Source organism: Aspergillus bombycis, assembly GCF_001792695.1.
Source record: "Aspergillus bombycis strain NRRL26010 chromosome Unknown contig00004, whole genome shotgun sequence".
Classification (NCBI taxonomy): domain Eukaryota; kingdom Fungi; phylum Ascomycota; class Eurotiomycetes; order Eurotiales; family Aspergillaceae; genus Aspergillus; species Aspergillus bombycis.
In genome coordinates, this window is record NW_019170006.1 from 488,799 (window position 1) to 510,763 (window position 21,965).

At 47.5% G+C, this 21,965-nt stretch overlaps 6 protein-coding genes across 6 annotated transcripts; 3 read left to right on the forward strand and 3 right to left on the reverse strand.

The window, feature by feature from the left end:
- Window positions 1-25: 25 nt before the first annotated feature.
- On the reverse strand, window positions 26-3,705 carry ABOM_001199 (ATP-dependent RNA helicase ECM16; the record flags this gene model as incomplete). The annotated part of the gene is made up of 3 exons (XM_022528329.1): window positions 26-1,137; window positions 1,194-3,438; window positions 3,619-3,705. 3 exons carry the CDS (start codon window positions 3,703-3,705, stop codon window positions 26-28), a joined length of 3,444 nt encoding a protein of 1,147 aa, XP_022393990.1.
- Window positions 3,706-4,008: 303 nt separating this feature from the next.
- On the forward strand, window positions 4,009-4,527 carry ABOM_001200 (uncharacterized protein; the record flags this gene model as incomplete). Its single annotated transcript, XM_022528330.1, has 2 exons — window positions 4,009-4,182; window positions 4,234-4,527. 2 exons carry the CDS (start codon window positions 4,009-4,011, stop codon window positions 4,525-4,527), a joined length of 468 nt encoding a protein of 155 aa, XP_022394056.1.
- A 2,118-nt stretch (window positions 4,528-6,645) lies between these two features.
- Window positions 6,646-9,171, forward strand: ABOM_001201 (uncharacterized protein; the record flags this gene model as incomplete). The annotated part of the gene is made up of 8 exons (XM_022528331.1): window positions 6,646-7,512; window positions 7,646-7,837; window positions 7,889-8,067; window positions 8,117-8,228; window positions 8,279-8,339; window positions 8,403-8,686; window positions 8,750-8,850; window positions 8,925-9,171. The coding sequence occupies 8 exons, from the start codon at window positions 6,646-6,648 to the stop codon at window positions 9,169-9,171; spliced, it is 2,043 nt and encodes a 680-aa protein (XP_022394058.1).
- Window positions 9,172-9,625: 454 nt separating this feature from the next.
- On the forward strand, window positions 9,626-10,198 carry ABOM_001202 (uncharacterized protein; the record flags this gene model as incomplete). Its single annotated transcript, XM_022528332.1, has 3 exons — window positions 9,626-9,892; window positions 9,978-10,067; window positions 10,133-10,198. 3 exons carry the CDS (start codon window positions 9,626-9,628, stop codon window positions 10,196-10,198), a joined length of 423 nt encoding a protein of 140 aa, XP_022394052.1.
- Window positions 10,199-10,767: 569 nt separating this feature from the next.
- On the reverse strand, window positions 10,768-15,538 carry atrF (ABC drug exporter AtrF; the record flags this gene model as incomplete). The annotated part of the gene is made up of 4 exons (XM_022528333.1): window positions 10,768-11,310; window positions 11,368-11,751; window positions 11,801-13,136; window positions 13,191-15,538. 4 exons carry the CDS (start codon window positions 15,536-15,538, stop codon window positions 10,768-10,770), a joined length of 4,611 nt encoding a protein of 1,536 aa, XP_022394053.1.
- Window positions 15,539-20,152: 4,614 nt separating this feature from the next.
- On the reverse strand, window positions 20,153-21,261 carry ABOM_001204 (putative esterase; the record flags this gene model as incomplete). The annotated part of the gene is made up of 2 exons (XM_022528334.1): window positions 20,153-21,142; window positions 21,202-21,261. 2 exons carry the CDS (start codon window positions 21,259-21,261, stop codon window positions 20,153-20,155), a joined length of 1,050 nt encoding a protein of 349 aa, XP_022394013.1.
- Window positions 21,262-21,965: the final 704 nt, after the last annotated feature.

Sequence of the window (21,965 nt, forward strand, 5' to 3'; positions counted from 1 at the left end):
GTAACTTTTCTCATATTATATACAGTTAAGCGCCAAACTTTTCAATTATCCAGCCCTCTTTAGGGTCTTTCTTTTGAACCACCTTCTTGGCTGGCAAAGGCCATCCTCCACGGCCAGGCTCGCTTACCAATGACGGGATCACCCAACACGCCCTGCGTGGCGGGATTCCGTCAATCAATTCTGCTTTCCCAATAGGCTTACCGTACTCTATTAAGGGTGTGCCCTGTGCAATAGCAGAGAGTTGCAGGCCACTAGGGCAAACCAGTGGGAACATTCTGACTTTGGGCACTTCGGTCGACACGAGCGATGGGGACGCTTGTTGAAGATGGGAGTATATGATGTATTGCGGCATTTCCTTTGGCGAGAGGCTCGCAAGGATAGATGACGGATGCACGTAGACAGCCTTCTCATCGAGTTCCGTGGCCGGTCCCTCGCGAGACTTGAATAGAGTCAAGTATGGGACATCGATCGCTCTCTTTGGTGTACGATGCATTTCAGGCGGTACTGGAGACAAATCAGCCCGGATGGCAACATTGTCAATGAAGCCCGCGGTGACAATTTGTTTCAAAGCCTTGATTTGCTTCTCGGACGGCTGCGGTAAACGTGGCTGATACGCTCCAATAACTCCAGGGTTATTGGCCCGCACTATGTCTGTTAATTGGCTTCGTAGTTGTGTAGCCTCTTTGAATCCTTTGCCTCGTAAGAACATCTTCTCACAGAACGATTCTCCATCTGAAGCATATCCATAAGCGCAAATCGCTGATAAGAATTTCAACGCATCAGACGTATCGTCGTATTGGCTCCAGAGTCGATGAGCTCTTGCATAATCCTTGTGACGTTGCTCCCGAACAGTGTCTTCCAAACGGTCCTTGTTCGTGTACACTGTGTCTTTTTCTCTGTCATCTCCCTTGGGGCTCGGATCGACCTGGTTTTCTGGAACAAAGAGGTCCCCGACTGCCAAGGCTGCAACCAGCGCAATAACGTAAGGCATACAGCCGTGTTGATGTCCAATATGCAACATCTTACCGAACCTAGGGGATAGAGGGTATGTAGACAGGCGGTTACCGATTTGCGTAACTTTACCATCAGACGAGAGAGCACCGAGATTTTTGAGGAGCTTCTCGCTTTCGCCAGACCCTGCCGACTAGGAGGCGTTGGGAATGGGAAATTTATAACGTTATGAAGGCCCATACTCTTCATCTGAAGCACGACACCTTCAATTGGCGTACGCAGAATCTCTGGATCTGTGTACTGTGCAAACTCGTTTTCGTAAACTGCAGATGAGTAGAGTCGATAGCAGTGACCGGGCCCAGTTCTACCAGCTCGTCCTGCTCTTTGGTTGGCACTGGCCTTACTGATCCAGTTGACCTGGAATTTCTGCACGCCTGTATCTAAGTCGTACTGTTTCTCCTTGGCCCGTCCACAATCAAATACATATCGGATACCCGGGATTGTTAAACTAGTCTCGGCCACGTTAGTCGCTAGAATGATAAGACGTGAGCCCTCGGGTGGTGGTTCGAAAACTCTCAGCTGTTCCTTTGTGGGAAGTTGGGAGTACAACGGTAGGACATGCACTCGGGTGGATGAGCCCATTGCTTCTTCACCGAGGTCAAAGCCATCATCGTCATCATCATCGTTATCTAGACCAGTGATTTCGAGATCACTATCGTCGTCCTCGTTGCCAACATTGGAAAGATCGGCGTCCCCAATGTCTAGATCTTCCGCTTCCAGTGGTGCATCGTTCGCAGAGATCTGCACTTTAGCCTCAGTTTCTCCACCCCGCTGCGTAGGTTTGAAGGCCTGCTTCAAGCGCTTAGAGAGTTCTCGAATTTCATTCTGTCCTGTCAAAAAGACAAGCATGCCCCCTGGAGGCAGCTTACGATGACCTCTTGAGACTTTCCGGTACGCCTCCTCAACATAATCGCGGCGTGTGCGTCTGGAAAAATGAACCGTAACGGGGTACTGACGACCTTCTGCCTGAACCAAAGGCGGTGGTCCCTGACGGAAGAGGTTGGGATTTTGGGTGAAGTCGGAGATACGCAGAGTCGCAGACATGACCACGAGTTTTAAAGGTTTCACAGCTGGGTCTTCTTCACTCATAGCTTTCCTCAGGTCCACAATACGGCTCACCATACCAATGAGGATATCTGTATTAACACTTCGTTCGTGGGCCTCATCGATAACGATGATAGAGTATTTGCTCAGCGAGAAGTCGTCCGCAATTTCTCGGATCAATATACCATCAGTCATGAACTTGATTGCGGTCTTTTTTGAGACAGTGCTCTCAAACCGGATCTGATAAGATACCTGATCAGAGAACTGACCCAACTCATCGCCTACACGTTTTGCCATACTGACGGCAGCTACTCGGCGAGGTTGCGTTACCGCTATCATGCCCGGATTAGGGCTATCCGGGTTTCCAAAGCCAGCTTCGAACAAAAATTGTGGTAGCTGAGTAGTTTTACCGCTACCAGTAGCACCCCATATAACGACAGAGGAATTGTTGTAGATTGCTTCCATAATTTTCTGTTCTTCTCCAACAACGGGCAAACCCAACCGTGCGTTTTGTATATCCTCCGAGCGGTCAACTTGGACATGGAACGCCTTTCGGTAGGGGTTGCCTTTGGTAACTTGAAGTTCTGCGGGAAGTGGTTCTTCTTCGTAAACAGTATTCCGCACAGGCTTTTCTTTTAACTTGGGGTCGAAGGGTTGCTCTTCTGATACGATAGGGCCGGTAGTGGGCTTGAAACCGACTGTTTCATTGATTTGTTGTCTGGCCCAGGCTTTGAACGCGGACTGGCGAGGTGGGTTGCTGGAACTATCCTCCTCTTCGTCATCGTCTTCGTCATCTTCGTCGTCGTCATCATCATCATCCTCGTCGCTTTCTTCTTCCTCTTCTTCTTCCTCGTCCTCTGAAGGTTTAACATCCTCGTCTTCATCCACCTTATCCAGTACTTCCGCCTCTTCGTCTTTGTGTTTTCGATCATCTGGGGCGCTGCCATCCTCGCTCTCATTCTCGCCTTCGTCAGAGTCAAATCCCTCCCATGGTACCTCTTGTATCTTAGTGGCCTTCGTTTTCAATTTCGGCGCTCGTTTGCGCTTTTTGAGAACGGGAAATCCGTCCGCTCCAAGTTCGAGAGGGCGTTTTAGCCCGCTACCAACCACGACGGGTTCTGCCGGCTTTTCAGCAGGACCTTGTGCTTTAGGAATAGCAAAACTTGTCCCCGAAGGAGGGAGTGAATCATCTGTTTCGTCGCCCGACAACTCTACTTGGGGGGCACTGTCATGTGTATACCTAGATCCTTCAATGGTACCGTTTTCGTCAAGTCTTTTGCGCTTCCCTATTTCTCTAGAACTCTCGAAATTGGAAGTATCCAATGTTGTTTTTTCAAGCTTCTTGAGCAGTTCAACATTTTCTTCTTTCTTGAGTTTATTTTCCTGCCGAGGTGGTTAGATTGGACGGTATGCTCCACAATTCATTTCTTGCATAGGGTCTACATACAATATATTTATCTAAGCGTTTTTGTTTCTTTGCTGAGATTTTGGTGTGTTGCGCTCTCAATTCCTCTCGCAGCTTTTGCCTTTTGGCTTCTTTCTGTTCTTTAGAGATGGGCAAACTTCGGCGGCATTGCTATCGACCGCAGCATCTGCCGCCTCCTTCTGCCTGTGCTTCTGCTTCCTCTGACGAGGAACAAACTTCGGCATGGTGTGAAGGCGATGATACCTTTGTCCACACCGACAGACAAAGAAGAAAAATACACAGGAAACGCAGATTGATGAGCTTTGTGGTGATGGTCAATGGAAAGGGAACAGAAAAAAATTAGGCGGCGGAGAGATTCTGCCCTAAAGCGGTGAGATTAAGTTCACCGCCCACGTATATAACACACTCCCCTCCATGGACACTGTTTACAGCTGCATGTATCAGAACGTATTTCCCCTTACTGTATTCTGAGTAAACAGTACCTCTTTCGCTGCATTTTCTGTATCACTTGAAGCAAGTCCCTAACCATGGCCGAACCTTTCAATTTCAGTGAACTTCTGGAGCCACTAAATCTTCCCTTTCCTGCCACTACCAAACAAGTTGCTGGACTGGTCAATGGCATCCAGACAGATGTCATGTGCATGAACTTCAATGACAGAATCTTGGTAACAATTTCACAAAAGGGCCGACTTGGTCACTGGGTTTGTCGTCCACAATGAATTCTTCTCAGATATCCAACTAATGGATGGCAGTTACATGTACCACTGGAAAATAAAAACCCTGGAACCGAAGGCGCTCACACCTTCCCAGACTCGGATGACAGTCTTCTTCCGATCAGCAGTCTCACTGCGACTTCACTCCTGGGAGGCCGTGTTCCTGGACATGACACAGTCGGTCAGCTATATGCTCGTCAGATAGCTAGTGCCATTGTGACAAAAGCACCGAATGAAAAGCGGCTTTTGGTCGTTGGACTTGGACTTGAGACCGCTGACGCTGATCGGGATGTTTTCTTCGCAATAATAGACCTTGTGCTTCAGTGCATCTAAGGTTTAAGAAAAGAAAAAACAGACACTCACAAATCCAAAGCGAGAACCCTGGTCCCTGTATCTTCGTCTTATTCCGCTCAATCTTCAGGGGTGGGTCCCTTAGAGCATGGACAAGATGGCACAGGCGGTTTCTCTCCTCCTCAGTAAAACCGCGAAAATTTAGCTTTCCAAGGAATTTGAATGCGCCGCTAAATAAGGCGTTGACCAAGTCTTTCTCATTGAAACCGGGCAAGTTCCAATTCTCTGTTACAACAACGGACAGTGAAAAGATACGCAAGGGTTCGGCCGCTTTCAATGCTGTAATAAACTCTGAAAATGCCCAACGACGACGCAAAGCCACTGTAGGGTTCTCTGCTCCTATCAAAAACACGACCGATCCCAATGATCTGCTCCAGTTAAGATGTTCGTTGCGACAGGGGTATTCAAGGTTGACCTCAAACTCCTTAGAGCGACAGCACGGTAACGACTTCGGATGACGTCTGAGAAGATCTGCGGAGAAAGGACCATACGCTCGGAGAAAGAGCTTGCGGTAGCTAAGCGAATGGTATAAGGCAATCGACGCTTCATGGTAAATGAGGTGCGATGTCCTGAGAATCTGTAGATTCCCGATTCCTGTGTGTTTGAGCCTCCCGATCTCGAGTGCAGTTCCGTCATACGCAAACAAAGCGGCATAGATTTTGAACCTTACGTCGATTGGCAGGCGATAAAGATAACAGCTACGATAGCGGCAGCCGACAGTCAGTTCTCTCCTGACCATCTTGCACGCCTCGGGAACAACAATGTCATGGTAGTTTGGTTGTTCATCGTACGGTGCAAGTCGAGTGACATTGCCCTCAACGACCCTCCTATAGAAGCGAATGATGGTTCTACCATCCATGTTCTTGTTAGCGGGGAGCTTTTGTTGAACAGTGTGCGTCAAAGGGTGAAGTAATTACCCTGGGTTACTTGGTTCGAGACGATTGAAGTTTGGCTTTCTCGTGGGGCCCTGCAGACTGGTGTCTTGCTTATGGACTGAAGCCCCCATTCCTTGAGGGCCTGGATCCATGTTTTCACCCAATAGGGGAACGGGAAAAGACCTGGATCAAAGCTAAGAGAGGTCAGCTATCTATGGCGCTATCAGTGAGCATATCGATTATGCGATTATGTGTTGCACTTGATGTGAATAAGGATGCTTAAAATATAGCAGGTAGCCAGGACAAGAGAATTGAACTGTTCTCCTAATTGCATGTAGTGACACTTTGCTTTCATTCACCACAATAAATAACCAGCTAACTTTATGCACCAGCAGAAGAAGGAAAAGGAAGGTGCCCTAGCACAAACCAGGGTCGTATTCTCACAGTAATTGGCTTGCAATACTTGAACAATGATCTCATTACTATTCCTTGTACCTATTCAAAGCCTGGATATAATGATATGATCGATCCATGCAAGAAGACTACGACGGTTCCCTCTTTGTTTACCGTGAAGTTTGTATACCGGCTTTGCTCTTTGATAGTACGGTCTCTCTACATAGTACACTTGAGCAGGATATTAAGACACCACTGACACCCTTTCGGGGGACTTGAAATCAAATATTAAATACCATGATACCTTCGTTCGTCGTCCAGTTTATCCTCGACTACTTCCAGACTATAGACGATAAAAGTACTAGTACTACTAAGTACTACTAACTAGTAGTAGTACCGTGACATAGTATGTACATCCATGCATATCCTCGCAGTCACGTGTTGCCGGGGAGATTGACCCTCATTGGACCGGTTCTCCTCTCTTGTCTCTTGTTGTCTCCTGCTTTGCTTGACTTTTCTTTCACTGCCCTCCACGTCTGTCGAATGCTTTTCTATCTTTTCTTGCGGTGTTACGTTTAGCCTTGAAGTCATTGATTCCCATTTGGTTGAAGAATCAACCATCGGGACTATCAAATCCTCCCGTGACGTCTTATCGTAAACACAACTCTTTTGTGTTCCGTATCAGCATAAACCCTCCCTCTATGTTCTTTGTCAAAGCATGAGACTACTAAGCACATAATTACCTCCCTCGAGTTACCATTCCCTTTTTCCCCCTCTCAGATCCAACTCCACTTTGCTGTTCAATACCACTTGGAGTATTCAATGATCTAAGATGAATTCCGACGATCTAGATGACCCTGATCTGAGGGCTGCAATCGCTGCCTCTCTCAGGGATTCCTGTAATCATGAAGAGAGTAGCCATAATGGGCAACAACTTGAAGTTGTTGACTTGACTGCAGATTCTGATGATGACGTGATACCCCTATTCCCTAAGTCAAACTCTGTCATTGGTTCCGAGACTGATGGGGATGAAACCGATTCGGGCGAGGAAGATGACGATGACGAAGATGAAGACCTTAAGAAGGCGATCGAATTGTCTATGCAAGGCGCCATAGAAGATGAAAATGGCCCTTCGAGACATCACTTGCCATCTGCTGACAACAATGACAGCAAGGCTTCTAACACCCCTTTGTCCAGTAGAGCTGAAGCCCCAGAAAGCACACAGGCGCTAACACAAACAGCTGGCTTATTGGGCTTGGATCGAAGGCAGATGGAGACAGATCGCCTGGCGCGACTAAACAAGAGAAAGGCCGAAGAGTCCGTATCGGATGACCAACGGGATGCAAAGCACGCGAGAACTGGAACGCCTCCAAGATCTTCCGGTCCTGTTATATCGGTGGTCGACACATTGTCCGGATCAAATTCCTCACGTACAACGCCCGCAGGAGATGATCAACAAATACAGATCCCATCTCCGATCCCGTCGGTTCAGTTTCCCAACGGGATCGTTAAGAAAACATGGGCCTTTGGTTGCCGCCGGCAGGGTGATGATATCAAGATTGAAGAAGTACTGCAGAAATCAGACTTACAGCTTGCTGTCCTCAGCTCGTTTATGTGGGAAATGGAATGGCTTTTCTCAAAATTGAATACAGCAAAAACCCGATTCTACTTGGTGATGCAAGCCAAGGATGAATCTACGGTAAGTTTCATTCAACGTTACCCACGTAGTTGTTGTCTGGCTGGGCCTTAAATCATACCACTTGCTGGTCCTTATTTTCTTGCCTTGGTGTTCACCCTTTTGGAACATGAAGTTAACCACCTTGTGGTTCTAGAAACTTCAGTACCAGTCCGAAACAGCTGCTATGAGCAACCTTAGATTATGTTTTCCGCCGATGGATGGCCAAGTGAATTGCATGCATTCAAAGTTGATGCTACTGTTCCACTCCGGATACGTTCGAATTGTGGTCCCCACTGCCAACCTGACTCCGTATGACTGGGGTGAAATAGGTGGTCTTATGGAAAATGTACTGCATGATCTGACATTCCTAACCGCCACAGGGCTAACCATAATCTAGAGTGTTTTCATTATGGATCTGCCAAAAAGGAGCGATAAAGACTCAGAGCTTCCACGAACAGCCTTCTACGATGAGTTGACTTACTTTCTAAAAGCCAGCACTTTGCACGAGAATATCATCGCCAAACTCACCGACTATGACTTCAGTAAGACTACGAATATTGCATTTGTCCACACTATGTAAGCTCCTTAACCCTGACAGCATGGCCCGATCTCTGATTTCATCCAGCGGTGGCTCTCATATGGGAGATTCGTGGCGGCGTACAGGGTACTGCGGCTTGGGTCGTGCAGTGGATTCTCTTGGTTTGCGAACATCTAAACCTCTCAACGTCGATTTCGTTGTGAGTTTACATTTGCACCAGCTCATAGAGCGCTTCCTGATATATAATAGGCGTCATCCGTTGGTTCCTTGACGGATGAGTTCTTGAGGTCCATATATCTTGCATGCCAAGGTAAGCAGTTATTAAGTGCGACACCCCGACATAAAACGAGTCGCAGGTTAACTTTGTGTGCAGGTGACGATGGATCGACAGAATACGTCCTTCGCACCGCAAAATCCTTCCCTGCCCGGAGCCGCAACAACCCAACACAGCTCATTGATAAGTCGACTGCCGAAGAGTGGAAGGATAGGTTCAGAGTCTACTTCCCCTCAGAGACAACAGTCAATGACACAAAAGGTGGGCCACAATCTGCAGGCACAATTTGCTTTCAGTCAAAGTGGTATACAGGCCCGAAATTCCCTCGTCAGGTTCTGCGCGACTGTGTAAGTCAGCGGCCAGGGCTACTGATGCATAATAAAGTAAGTTGCTGTGCTTTTGAGGAGAACGGAAGATTATGTCGAACTTATGCTAGAATGTTCTAGATTCTCTACGTAAGACCGGATGACCCAGCCACGCTACCTGATAACTCTCAATGTCGAGCCTGGGCTTATGTGGGAAGTGCGAATCTTTCAGAGAGTGCTTGGTGAGTGATCTCATATCCTGCCCATGCTCACCCTTTGATTGTACTTTGCTATTCGGGAAACTTATAATGAATAGGGGCCGTCTTGTTCAGGAGCGAGCAACAAAGGAACCGAAACTCAACTGTCGAAACTGGGAGTGCGGTGTGCTCATACCTGTCCTTAATAGAGAGGATGCCGTGTCGGAACAGAACAAATCCCCGAACGATGAATCTGGGACTATGTTGGATATTTTCGAACGCGTTGTGCCTGTGCCGATGCGTCTCCCAGCACCTCAGTACGGGCCAAATCGCAGGCCTTGGTTCAATTCAGAAAGTGGAATGTGATTCCGATTGGGATTAATGTTACAACTGCACTCTACCGATTGGTCACAATTTTAGGTAGTCCAGCTAAATATCTGGTTTTAATACATACTTCGAGACGGAACCGGGCTTTCTACTATGACTCTTACCTAAAGTCTTCCGAGTAATTGACAGGATGAGCAAGGTGGATCTTCAACAAAGAGTGGTCCTTGCCGGGGCAACACTTCGCTGTTCTTTTAAAATGAGATAGTATAGCTTCCCGGTCTAGCAACAAAGAGGCAGACTCTATGGTTGCCCCATGTAACCTCCGAAGCCACGCGATTCCATGAACTAACATATGGGCCATGGGTTCTCATGACGCTAATGGTTATTTATTTGACATACCCACACGAGTAGATACTTAGTAGATACTTTAGGCTGTGCCATATCCATCATAACCCCTATTCCACTCGGAGCCAATGTACAGTACACGCCCAAGATGAAGTCTGGTATTATTTCTACGTTTATCTTTGCCTTTCTCTACGCCAGCACTGCGAGCGCCGTTCCACCAGGTACTTCTAATCCTAATTACAGTGGTGGTAGCACTGGGGGCATTGGAGTTAGTACCGGTGACACTGGGGCTGCTGGAACTGCTGGGGCTAGTACAGGTGGTAGAAGAGTGAGTTCCGGTGGCCGTCGTATCGAGGGGGGTACCAGCTCCAACATGCGGGGCAAAACACGCCAGCAGGAAAGATATGTCGAAGGCGTACGTCACCCAACTCATGAAATATACAGCTCCCTTCCCCCCCCGAAAGCATTTATTTATAAAAACTAACAATGCATACCTGAAGGCATGCACGACGCACGGTACATATGGCACATGCCAGGCCACGGATGCCAATGGGAATGACTGGGCGGCTCCTTGTAGCCCGAATACCCCGGTAGGAAAAAGACCATTTGCAAGTGTCGTTTTGTTGTGCCTAGTACGTAACTGATCCTTGAATAGTGTGCTACCGTAGGGCCCCGTATGTGCAATATTGATACGTTGCGGCTTATTGCGGTGTGTTCGTGAGGGCGGAGGTTCTTACGTCTCTACTGGAAGTCGTATGTTGTTGAATGTTTGAATCGCATGGGAAGGCCTCGAGAAGTGTCTCCGAATGTTCAGTAACCACTATCTGACTTTCTAGGGAGGGAAAAGCTATCATTTAAATCTATAAAGAGTTTTTTAGTCGACAGGTTCAGGACAAAGGCACAAAGATATCTCGTCCCCCTGAACCTTCTGATTACAAGGTCATCAAATTCTTCTTGTGTTGTATCTACATGGATCAAGGCTGGGAAGGGTTTATCCTAAAGTATCAAGTAGATCTTGCGAATATTCATACCATGTTGCTAGTAACCATCCAGTGCGGAAGAGTTTGACATATATGCAAGAATTATATTAACGCTGTCTATGAACAAAATGCTTTTTCTATCTATATCTCCTCGGGATATCTTTCATGTTCCACATAAAATCTCTTTCTCCTCCTCTATTTATTTATCATTTTCTCCTGCCATGGTTGTTTGTTGTTGCTTTTTCTTCCGTTTCGAGTTTATCGAGAGAAAGTTGAACACACCAACCAGAACTAGAACACCAACCACCGTCTAATTCTGCTCCTTTTCGGACTTCTTGGAGAAGACCTTTTTCACACCATCAATGATCATACCGACCCCGCCGAAGAGGTACCCCATTCCGAAGGACCATCCCCGAACGCGGACAGTGTAGATGAAGAAATAAACCAACGCCCAGTTGATAATCACAAAGGCCAGGAAGATACCAAAGCACCGCCACTTATCGCCATCGTGGACGTTAAGCGTTTGCATGTATTCTGTGCCGTTAGCGAAGGGGCAGTATTGGCAGTCTTCGGTGGCGTCCGGGTTGACCAAGTATCCCACTCCAGCGATATTGGAGACGAAGTTTCCTGCGTACTGTTGGCAGGTGGAGCCTGGGGGAGGGTCGAAGTGGGTGGCTTCCTTCGAGGCACATTCGATGTGGACAGAGGGGAAGACGCTTGAGATCACGCCTCGGAGCCACCAGGTCACCGGGTTGACATAGTACATCCAGTATTTCCAGAAGACTGGATAGTCTTTGTATGGACGGACGATACCGTTGAACAGGTTGACCATGACAAAGAAGAAGGGAAGGACCTGGGTAGGAATGTTAGTATGATAAATCAGACTGGGTGATAGTCAATAGGAACGTACGTTGGAAATCACGGTGAACGACGGGGCAAAGGCACAAATCCATTGACCCCAGCTGGCCTGAAAGAGGAAGAAAAGCATCGACATGAGGAAGACGTATCCAGCGCTGCTCGAGTCCGTGGGGAAGCCGACTGGGTAGTACCAGAGCAGCCAATAGATCAAGGCGGAAACGATTGCCATCGGAATCTCACAAACGACATTTGCTGTGCAGAAGGCGAACCATCCGTAGATACGGCTAGGATATTCACGAGCTTCCCAAAGGGCGCGGTTGATATAGAACTTGGGGACAATACTGTTCAGGACAATGGGAGGGATAAGAATAATCAAGAAAATGGAGAACATGCGATTTTGCATGCTACTGATGGAGTTATCGAGCATCCAGAAGGTCTGCCCTAGTCAGCAATGCTCAAATTCTGAGAGACCGGAGGCTACTTACGAATCCGTTGAAAATACCAATGATGACACTGACGAAGAGCTTTCCGTAATAGTACGATGGATCTCTCCAGTACTGTCTGAACAGCCTCTCGGTCAGTAGGACAGTCTGTGTCCATGTAGGAGCAGCAAACTCGTATTCGACGCCCTTCTCGGCAACTGGGATCTTGCTGCGCTCTTCCCTGATCTGCTGAATTTCGTCCAGAATGCGGCGGCTCTGTTCAGAATTGCGCCACTCTTCATTCCAATCAATGGATCTACCATCCTTCTTAGTCGCCTTCGCTGCTGTTTCAAGGATAAATTCTGCGACATTCTTCGAGGGTGGGCAGACAACACCGCGGTCAGCGAAATACTTAATCACGTCGCGACCTTCGGGGCCAATAGGGCCGAAATAGAAAGTGTTTCCGCCAGGGTTAAGAGCCAAGACCATGTCGAACTGCTGAATCAGCATGGATGACGGCTGGTGAATCGTGCACACAATGGCCTGTCCCGCTTGGGAGAGCTTCTTCAGGAATCTCACGATTGAGAAGGCTGCCTGGCTGTCCAGACCACTGGTGGGCTCGTCAAGGAAGAGGAGAAGACTGGGTTTCGCGGCTAGCTCGACACCGATAGTCACTCTCTTCTTCTGTTCAACGTTAAGAGAACCAATGATAGCATCCTGGATATCCTCCAACTCCAGTAGGTCGATAATCTGATTCACATAATCAAGCTTTTCTTGACGTGGGATATTCCTGTCCTGACGAAGAAGTGCCGAGAACTCAAGGGCCTCCCGAATGGTCGCGGTATTGTCATGAAGATCCATTTGTTCACAGAAACCAGTGCCTCTTTGGAAATCAGTACCGAGAGGATGGCCGTCAACAAGCATGTCGCCGGTGACCACACCCATCTTCTGACGCTGGGCTAAGGTGTTGAGTAGAGTGGTCTTGCCTGCTCCAGAAGCACCCATTAGAGCGATCATCAGGCCGGGCTTCGCATAACCGTTAACGCCGTTAAGGAGTTTCCTTGTCCCATTTCCGTATGGCACCGTGTATTCTACATTCGACCAGGTGAAAACTCGCTCGCTGGCAGAAAGACGCTGCATGGATTCGCCGTTGCCAGAAGACTTCGCTTCTCCACGCGACAATGCCGCATTATCCCTTGTATTTTGTACTTGCTCTTCATCGTTACCTCTGCCGTTTTGCGCTTTGAGTTTCGTGGAACGCTTGGACTTCTTAAAGACCAACGCGCCGCCGCCACCTCCGACAAATGAGAGAACTTCAGCAGCTATAACAGTGACAAGGAGGTACAGAACCGTGAAAGCGATGACCACGCCAAAATTGCGCCACAAATGGTGCCGGGTGCTATAATATGTGAGTGTGTTGATATTTCGATAGTAACGAACAAGGGATACTTACAATTGGAAACTTTCTTCAAGATACCGACTTCCTGCAACGTCTGCCTGACCAAGCTCGGACCCCGTGAGAGCACAACCTTGGTATCTTGGGTCCACACCTGGGCCTTGAGGCACGAGCTGCGAGGGAGCACATGACATAACTCTGTTCGAAAATTCGTTCGTAAGGACCGCCTCATAACTGTACGAAAGTGGGTTCACGTAGAACAACCAACCAAACCAGATCGAGCCATCAATGAGCCCTTGCTTGGGAATGACATAACCAACGAACAGAATCAACACATTTAGAGCAATACCAGCGAATCTAACGGCATCGTCGATAGTCGGAGATAGTGCTGCGAACATGCGGTACAGGGACGTGATACAGAACGTCGTCGTGTACACAAACAAGAAGTAAATAAAGAATTTGGAGACATCCACATCGAGTCCCGCCATGAAATAGACGATGATGGTGAACGGCACAACCATGCAGAAGATGGCCGGGAAATCAACCACAACTCGGGCGATTGCCACAGCAGACGGACGGTAGAAGGCATAATCCTTATGGCGTGCGACGATACCACGCCCGGAGACCGCAGGCATCAGTTCCGTCAGCTGAAGCCAACCGAGGAATAAAATCGAAAAGAACAGGGCACCACCACGCGAGAAAGCTCCACTAGAATCCAACGATTCACCATAGAACAAAGAAGAGACGATAAGACCGTTCGAGATAATAATGAAGTATTTAGTGTACAGGGAGGTCTTGTCTCCCCACAGGAGCCAAAATTCCCGCTGCACACAAGCCGCGACTTGTCTAACGATGGAGACCGTGTAAGGGGACTGTTTCGAGACCGTCTTACTCTTTGACTGAGCCACAGTTTTCTGAAAACGGCGAGTGTCTTCCTGGTCGGTGTCCTGTAGCAACTTCTCGTACGCACAAACTTCATTCCAGATCTGCTTGTACGCTTCACTCTGCTTGAAGATCGTCTCGAGCTCTTCAGCGGTCTTTGGTGTCGACGCTTCGCGGCCTGGCTGAAACTGGCGGGCATTCGGGTCACACAGGGAAGTGAGGAAATCAGCAGTTGTAGATTGCTCTGGGCAATAAAACCCGAGATCTACAAAGTACTGCTTTGCTTCGTTGGCAGGGCCTTGGTAGAGCATACGCCCCGCATCAATCACCAGAACCTTGTCCATTAGCTCATAAATACTCTCACCCGCTTGGTACAGGGTAACCAGAGTAGTCCGCTTGCTGACATCCGTCATAATTCGGAGCGACTTGGCATAGTCAAGAGCAGTGCTGGCATCCAGTCCTCTGGTGGAGTTATCCCAGCAGACGACGGAAGACTTGGTCGCGAGCGTTTCAGCGATACTGACACGTTTTCTCTCTCCGCCAGAGACACCACGGACATACTCATTACCCACCAGAGTGTTCTTTGTATGGGTGATGCCGAACATTTTCAAGAGCGCGTCGATAATGATGGGTATACTAGCTTTGTCATGCTTCTTTGTCTTGTTAATCAAAGAAAACTTTAGCGTCTGCCAGACTGTGAGGTTCGGGAAATGCTGATCATCTTCCTGGTTGTAGTTCACCTCACCGCGGAAATGCTTATGTTGCTCTTCCGCTGAGAGGCCACCATAACTGACCTCGCCCTCAACCCCTGCGAAGGCTTCCCGGTCATTGGCAATTGTCTTCAAGAAGGTGGAACAGCCTGCTCCAGGCCTACCGAGTACTAACATCATTTCGCCTTCCCTGACAGCTCCACTGAAGTCATGGAGCAGGTCTCTTACCGGAGGACGCTTACCGAAGTGGAGGGCAGGTACGAAGCGGCACAGGATATTGTACAGGTCGGGACCAAAAGTTCCAACGACAGCATCAGGAAGGGTCCGGACGAAGGAGGCACCTGTCTCGACGCCTTTCACCGTGACATTCTTGAAGGCAACGCCCACCTTCTTCGCCGGCTCTCCTGCCGTCGTTCGTCGTTCCAGATGGCCGCCCATTAAAAACTCGCTCAGGTCAAACCCACCCTGGTACTCATCCGTAGACAAATCCTGTCCATCCTCAAGCGCCTTCTCCTCGTCGCGGCCCTCGGCCCGTGAGCGCCGTCGAGCATCTTTGGCTGAACGAGTCCGGTGGAGACTGAGCTTGGTCACTTCCCTTCGCATCTCTTCGAATTCCTCCATTGCACCCCGGCGGGAAACAGGGTCCCCCTGGTTGCGTTCGCCCCATCTCGCGTCAGCGTCAGCCGAGGCATCGGTTTCACTGGTCGAGGTCGAGTTCAAAGAATTCAATGTATGCTCCGAAGCCACCGGGTGGTTATAGGGATTTGCAGCCGTATTGGACGATGCCTCAGGCTGACGATTTTCGTCGGCCATTTTAGGATCGGCCTCGTCTCGTGTGCTTTCGTATATGCGATATCAGATTCGAAGCCAGCAATCGATGCGTGGTTGAGTATTAAATGTAAGATTAAATTTAAAGATCTGTTAGGTCCGGTAGGGTGACTTCTCCAGTCGATTATTAAAAATGAATGAGATGTCAGATGATTCCAAGTGATTCCAAATGACGGGATATCTGTGTGGTTTAGTGGGTATAGATATATGTATAAGCGAATATATACAGGAATCAATATAAAAAGAGGAAGAAAGACAGTGATTAGATAGGCAATTGAAAGAAAAGCGATCGCTCTCGTTCTGTGCGCGGTTTCCAAGAGGGGAGAGTGTCCCAAATGATATACCAACAAGGGCACCTAAGCGCAACAGAAGAAGCTGTTGATAGGGAAGTTGAAGCGATGGCATTGCATCATGAGTTATATAAACGGCTAGCTGCATTACTAACTCCGGGAGCCAAACAGCGGGAAAATTCTTCGGATTTATCAGATCTGGCAAGTGAATAAGGCCCAGTGGATACTCATCTGTAGGGTCCAATCTCAAGAAACGGAGGAGACGGATTAAACCGGTCAATCAGAAGACAGAATGGCGGCAGAACATCCGTCGAAGAAAGCCGAACGGTGGAGCGCCACAGGAAGAAGTGAAAAAAAAAAAATTAAAAATTGAAAAAATGAAAAAGTGTATTAAGGAGAGCTCGCCTGAAGGAGCTCGAGTGGAGCCCTGAAACTACGCTCGGAGTGGATCTAAGTGGATGTTGAGTCAACTTGAGTCAACTTGAGTCGAGCGGAATATACATTCCTTCGCAGATACAGTCGTTTAAGTCCGCTTCTTAAATTTGATGATATTTCCCCACCCCACGTCACAAAGGTCACTTGCAGTTGGATGGCGGATTGTACGGAGAGGCAATGTGTTTATCTGTCCAAAATAACCTAAGAGAAGAAGAAGAAGACCGGGGAGGCTGACATATCCCAATTCGGATTGGTGTGGCGGAGATAAGCGCCCGGCGTTAGAAAGGATTTTCATTTTGCTGACTGAAGGGCTCGTGCCTGATGGGGACTAGACCGTTGGCTATTACCTTCTCCCACGCCGTGATTGGTTCAGGGCTTGACCAGCTGCCTATCATGGAATGACCTACTACTACTAAGTGGGGTTTTCCTGAAAACTTCCCTACGATAGCGGGCAACCAACTGGGTTTAGTTCAGGAGTAAACCCGATGGCAAACACTGTGTCTCTCACTTAAAATGTCGGGAATTGGATAATGAGGTCGATCCGTCGCATTCAGTTATTATAGCCAGCGGAATGACTTATGGGCGCCATAAATCCGTTGTGGGTTTAGTAATAACTCCGTGCAAAACAGAAACGAGCTTAAATCTTCCCTACGTGCTTACATATTGAAATCCAATTCGATCATGGTACCGACTTATTATTAGTATGTACTATTGCTATGGGTCCCTCAATCCAGGAAGTTGAAACCTTGATGACGCCCATCTGAGGGCTTGCGCGTACGATACCTTTCTTGAGGAGAAGAAAAGGAAAAAAAAAAAAAAAAAGAATAAGTCTGAGAAGACCCTATACTTACACTCGCTTGGATATGCTTCGGATGAACAAAGACAGGAATGTCGCTGAACGTTTTCGGCACTGGCCAGTTCAGAAATGCATCCAGCCTTTGAGTTAGGTTTACTCGGATAGCTTCCCGGGTTAGGGGCTGGTCGGCCCCCACCGAAGAAAAAAGAAGGTCGACTCAGTCGGCTGCACCGCACGGACCTTTTCCGGCCTCGAACGAGTCAGCCGTTCGGCAATGGCGTTCTCGGAATCCCGGCCTACTGTATCAACTGTGGTCATGCTGCAGAGGGACAACCAGTCCTAGGTAATCGCTTAGACCGCTTTTCCGATGTATATCTTAAGCTTGTTGTCTCCAGCTGTCTAAGTTTGCCCTCAAACTCAGCCTCAAGCCATCAAATCTGACAGATCACCGTCGAGGCTTGCTTATTATATCTTGGCATTCTCCATAGCGGATCATGGCGTCCAATGGCTTACGGTCCGGATTTCCATGCCCTCGAGGCTATTTTGATTTCTCAGCAATCTACATCTTATCTTTAGAATTGATTATAAGTACGCATGTACTGGAATATTCGACTGGCGAGATCGATTAGAAATACAGTTCTTGGCTTCACTCTTTTTTTAGTATCGATGTCAAAACCTGGCAGGATCGAGTCTTGTCCACTTCAATATTAGTTTACTAATGTGTCCAGCTTACTCCGATGAGATCACATGTCAGAAGCTGCAACTAACCCCAAGGTTCCACTGCCGCCTGCAGGATATCCCTGTTAGAATCTTAGTCAAACCCCGCCGCTTGGGCCGCAATCACTATCACGGAGTTGCAATCGCATGGACGTACAGATAAGATTCGCGTCACCTTTTCAATAAAAAAAAGAAAAGAAAAACATTGCCGTGTTCTTGCGTGGTGCGGTTTATGCGACTCCGGAGGACCTGTTTCTCACCCCCCCCCCCCCAAACAGAACATGGACTCTGTACCGAGTACAAGTGATGACACAACCCGACGGAAAGATCGGTAGCTTCAGGCCTACCACGTCCTAATCGGAATGTCATCCCTACACCCGCTATCAATTACCACCTCTTTGAGTCGTTGGGGAACATTTATCAACATCCCCTTGGCATAACATTCACCCGCGTACAAGATGTGATATTGCATCCATGTCACCCACACACCTGCACGTATCACACCGCCTAGTGGTAAGAAATCGGTTCCAGCTCCGATTCCCATAGGTTAAAGTATCCGGATATCCGATGGTGTTTACGAAGCCTGTTTGATGCTGCGATTCAACGGCGTTTCTCGGCTAGGAGAGATGCCCTCTGGCCATGAACGGGGAATGTTTACCACCATTGGAACAATAGGACTAATGCAACTCTATCGCCTAGGCTAAGCGTAATTGGTCACTATACCGAAAGGCCAGGCCTTTTGTTGAACGAGCGCGATTCAATCTACACCTGGTGGAACCTGTAGGTTGGGGTATTAGTAATCGTGGTATATAACTACCTACCTAACTAACTATGAATCAATATTAATGGATACTTATTTGGAGTAGTCTGAATCGGCCGAGTATAACGTAGGATCATCTTCTTGGAATGTTTGACTGTCTAAGATGAGATACTAGGCCCGGAACATGTAGATAGAATCATACAGACCCATTATGACACAGCCGGCGAATCGTCTAACATTCATGACCTGTTCTCACCTCGGCACCTATACATGTTCCGGAGCCGACTGTTGGGCAATTACATGCTCTGAAACCTGATTCCTCAGAATGCCAACTTGATACATGCATAAAACACTACTAGCCCACTATATAGGTAGGCAGCAGCATTGATGCCTAATTAAATGTCATATGGCGGCAAATTATGGGCCTTTGTGAGCACAATCATTTAGTGTGGAGTATTTGCGATATATATATGCATAAATGTGATAGTGCAGATCCGGGGAACAATAATCTGATATGTCTACTTCATTCACTGCACCTCGTGCTTCTTTAGATCGGCGATGTCAACCTAAGCTCGCTAGATTCGGAGGAGGTATCTAGTATATATTCATTATGAAATGGGAAGCTCATTCATAATTCGCCTAATATATGCCAAAAGAAAATGCGAATAGCAAAGGAACAGACATCCATCAGGCCACTCGCGACTGTCAACACTATGTAGAACAAAACAAACCGAATATATATATATATAAGAACATAAACATAATAGAAGATACTAGGACAAAATAATTTAGACTACCTGAGATATAATTGTAACATAAAATGTAGAAGCCAGATTCTCGGTAGTACACCATACAAGGCCTTATACGCACTTGTCTACGGTTTAGGGGATGGCTGCATTGTCTGGTGGTAATCTTTTTAGCATATATAATACTGGACACCTGATCAGAATCATAGAATAAGAAATTATCAATTACTATTACACTTACTGTGAGTCTCCCGAGAGCGTTGCGTGTTAAAGAGCGTCTACTGACAACTCTGTATTTGCTTACTTAGGATAGTATATCGTATACAGTACATGTGAACCTCGTTATACGTAAACCAACACTGTTACTGTCGAGAATAATTATCCGGAAAAGATTCTGTACCTTTGTCAGTTTTCATCTCTGTTCATCTTCTGATAGTGAGAGAGACTCCGATCTAAAAAGCAAAAAAAGACATTAAAGCAGTCAGCCTGCGATCCATGTACTATGTAGTATGACCAAGTTCTCAATTATAGATCCTAGTGAGCCCTTAATAAGCAAGTGGAAGTAACTATAACAAGACCTTAACCTGGCAAATGTAAAGTGGAGCTCTGTCAAAGTTGAAACGTCTTGGCTGATGCTGAGAAAACTAGCCCTACTCGCACAAACTCACCCATTCACCACAGTTGATGTCCATAAAAACTCCTACAGCACTATAGGGAAGCATTCCTTACAAGGGAGTCTTACGAGAACAGCTATCTTGAAACAGACTACAGTCTAAAGCCATGAACCAGTACTGGGACATTGTCAACAATGAGTCGGACTATGTTATACTTGGGAAATACTTTCGGTACAGAGCTCTAAATTTGCCTCGTCACTTCGTCCAAATATCCGATGACCCTCTCAGCCAGAATGCGTCTTGGCTCCGCTTGATCAGGGTCACTTAGCGCATGTGAAGCATTGGGAATAATCATACTGCTTGGGTGCCAGGACGGTCCCGCCGCGGTGGACCACCGCTTCAACAAAGCCTCCTTGTCCACCCACGGCGGCACAGACTGATCTCTTCCCGAGTACAGCACCATAAACTTGGATTTCAGAAGTCTGCGAGACCCAATAACGCCAAAAGTCTGCTGGAGCTGCTCGTCACTCAGATCCGAACTGAACAGGTCGTCTTCGTCAGGCTTGCGTGGGCTATCAGGACTAGCCAAGCTAAGGAACCGGCGACTACTGACAGCTGTAGACGATGGGTATCCGATTCTGGCGGTCACGGAAAGCGGGACGATAGTTTCGACTGTGTCGTCATCCTCGTAGGTATTCTTCTTCGCACCTGCAACCGCTTTGCGGTAAAGCTCTTGCATTGTTTCCGGGCTGTCTCTTTCCGTCCCGTCATTCAGGACGCTGAGAATACTTTCCCTGTCCGAAACAGGTGCCTGCATAATCGCACCATCGACAGGAGTCCTCGTCAATGGATCAATTTCTCTATCCAAAACCGGATGTCTAGGCCTTGGGTTCGGACAGCTAAGGTAATGCATCACATCTTGGCTCCCCGTCGAATGGCCCATGATGACTACCTTTCCGGCCCCAAAGAGCTGTTTCTTATAGTCACGCACGTACTGAACACACTGCGCAATTTCATCAATGTCTTTCCCCAGACGACCTACGCCCCACCCATTATAAGAAGAGGACAAGACCAGTGAGAAAACAGACCATTCGCTGTGTTGCAGCGCTGCGACCAAATCGGTCATATAATCCACGGTCCAAAGTCCATCTGACAAGCCCCCGATGAAAATGAGACTGTGCGGCTTCCTCTGATTTCCCCTCGTGAACTCGAAGGCAACTAGTCTCTCAGCCTAAGGAGGATATTGATATTAGCCATGAATAAGGAACCCAGCCACGGACAATGACATACATATTGATGCAAAATCCCCGGCTGGCCCTTGGCCAACGCATTAGGTAACTTCAGCTGCATGATCGCACTGCCTCGCAGATACCACTATTGGGCTCAGAGAAGCCAAATTAGGCTGAGTACCGAGTTCCTTAACGACTGAACACTAGCAATGGCAAGATCAGATAAGACATCGAACCACAGATGCAGGGATAATAAAAATCAGATAAGACGGAAGTTGGGATTTAATTAGAACGCCAAGACGGGAAAAATATCCGGTCAACCAGTGACTAAGCCTCAATATCAAACAACTTTTAACTAACTACTCTTAATTGAATCGCTGGCAATGCTGGTTGCTTGCTTTTGTCTTCTCCTTTTCTTTCAGTCTTGTTTGCCAAGTTCCATATACGGCATAATTTCCGGCTATCTCATTAAGGCTTATCTCTGCGATGCACTGTTTTTACTTGATATGTTCCCAGGTATAACTTATAAGTATGTGCTACATGTGCGTAATACCGTATGTATGTACAGTATTTTTGAATGCAGAGTCTCGGTTGCTACCATTTATGTACTGTACAGTGCACTGATGCCCATGTTTGGATAAACCCCCTTTTTGCTTATGAGAAATCCTCAAGTTTTTAATCCTACACTGGGGGACATTTCTAAGGGAACTAGTAGAGAGACCAGCGGTCTTTTCTAATAATGGCTTGTTTCATTTGTCTATGAGGTTCTATCATATCTAAAGATGTATGTATATTTACAGTGTGGTCTAAGTAGTGCAGTCTTCA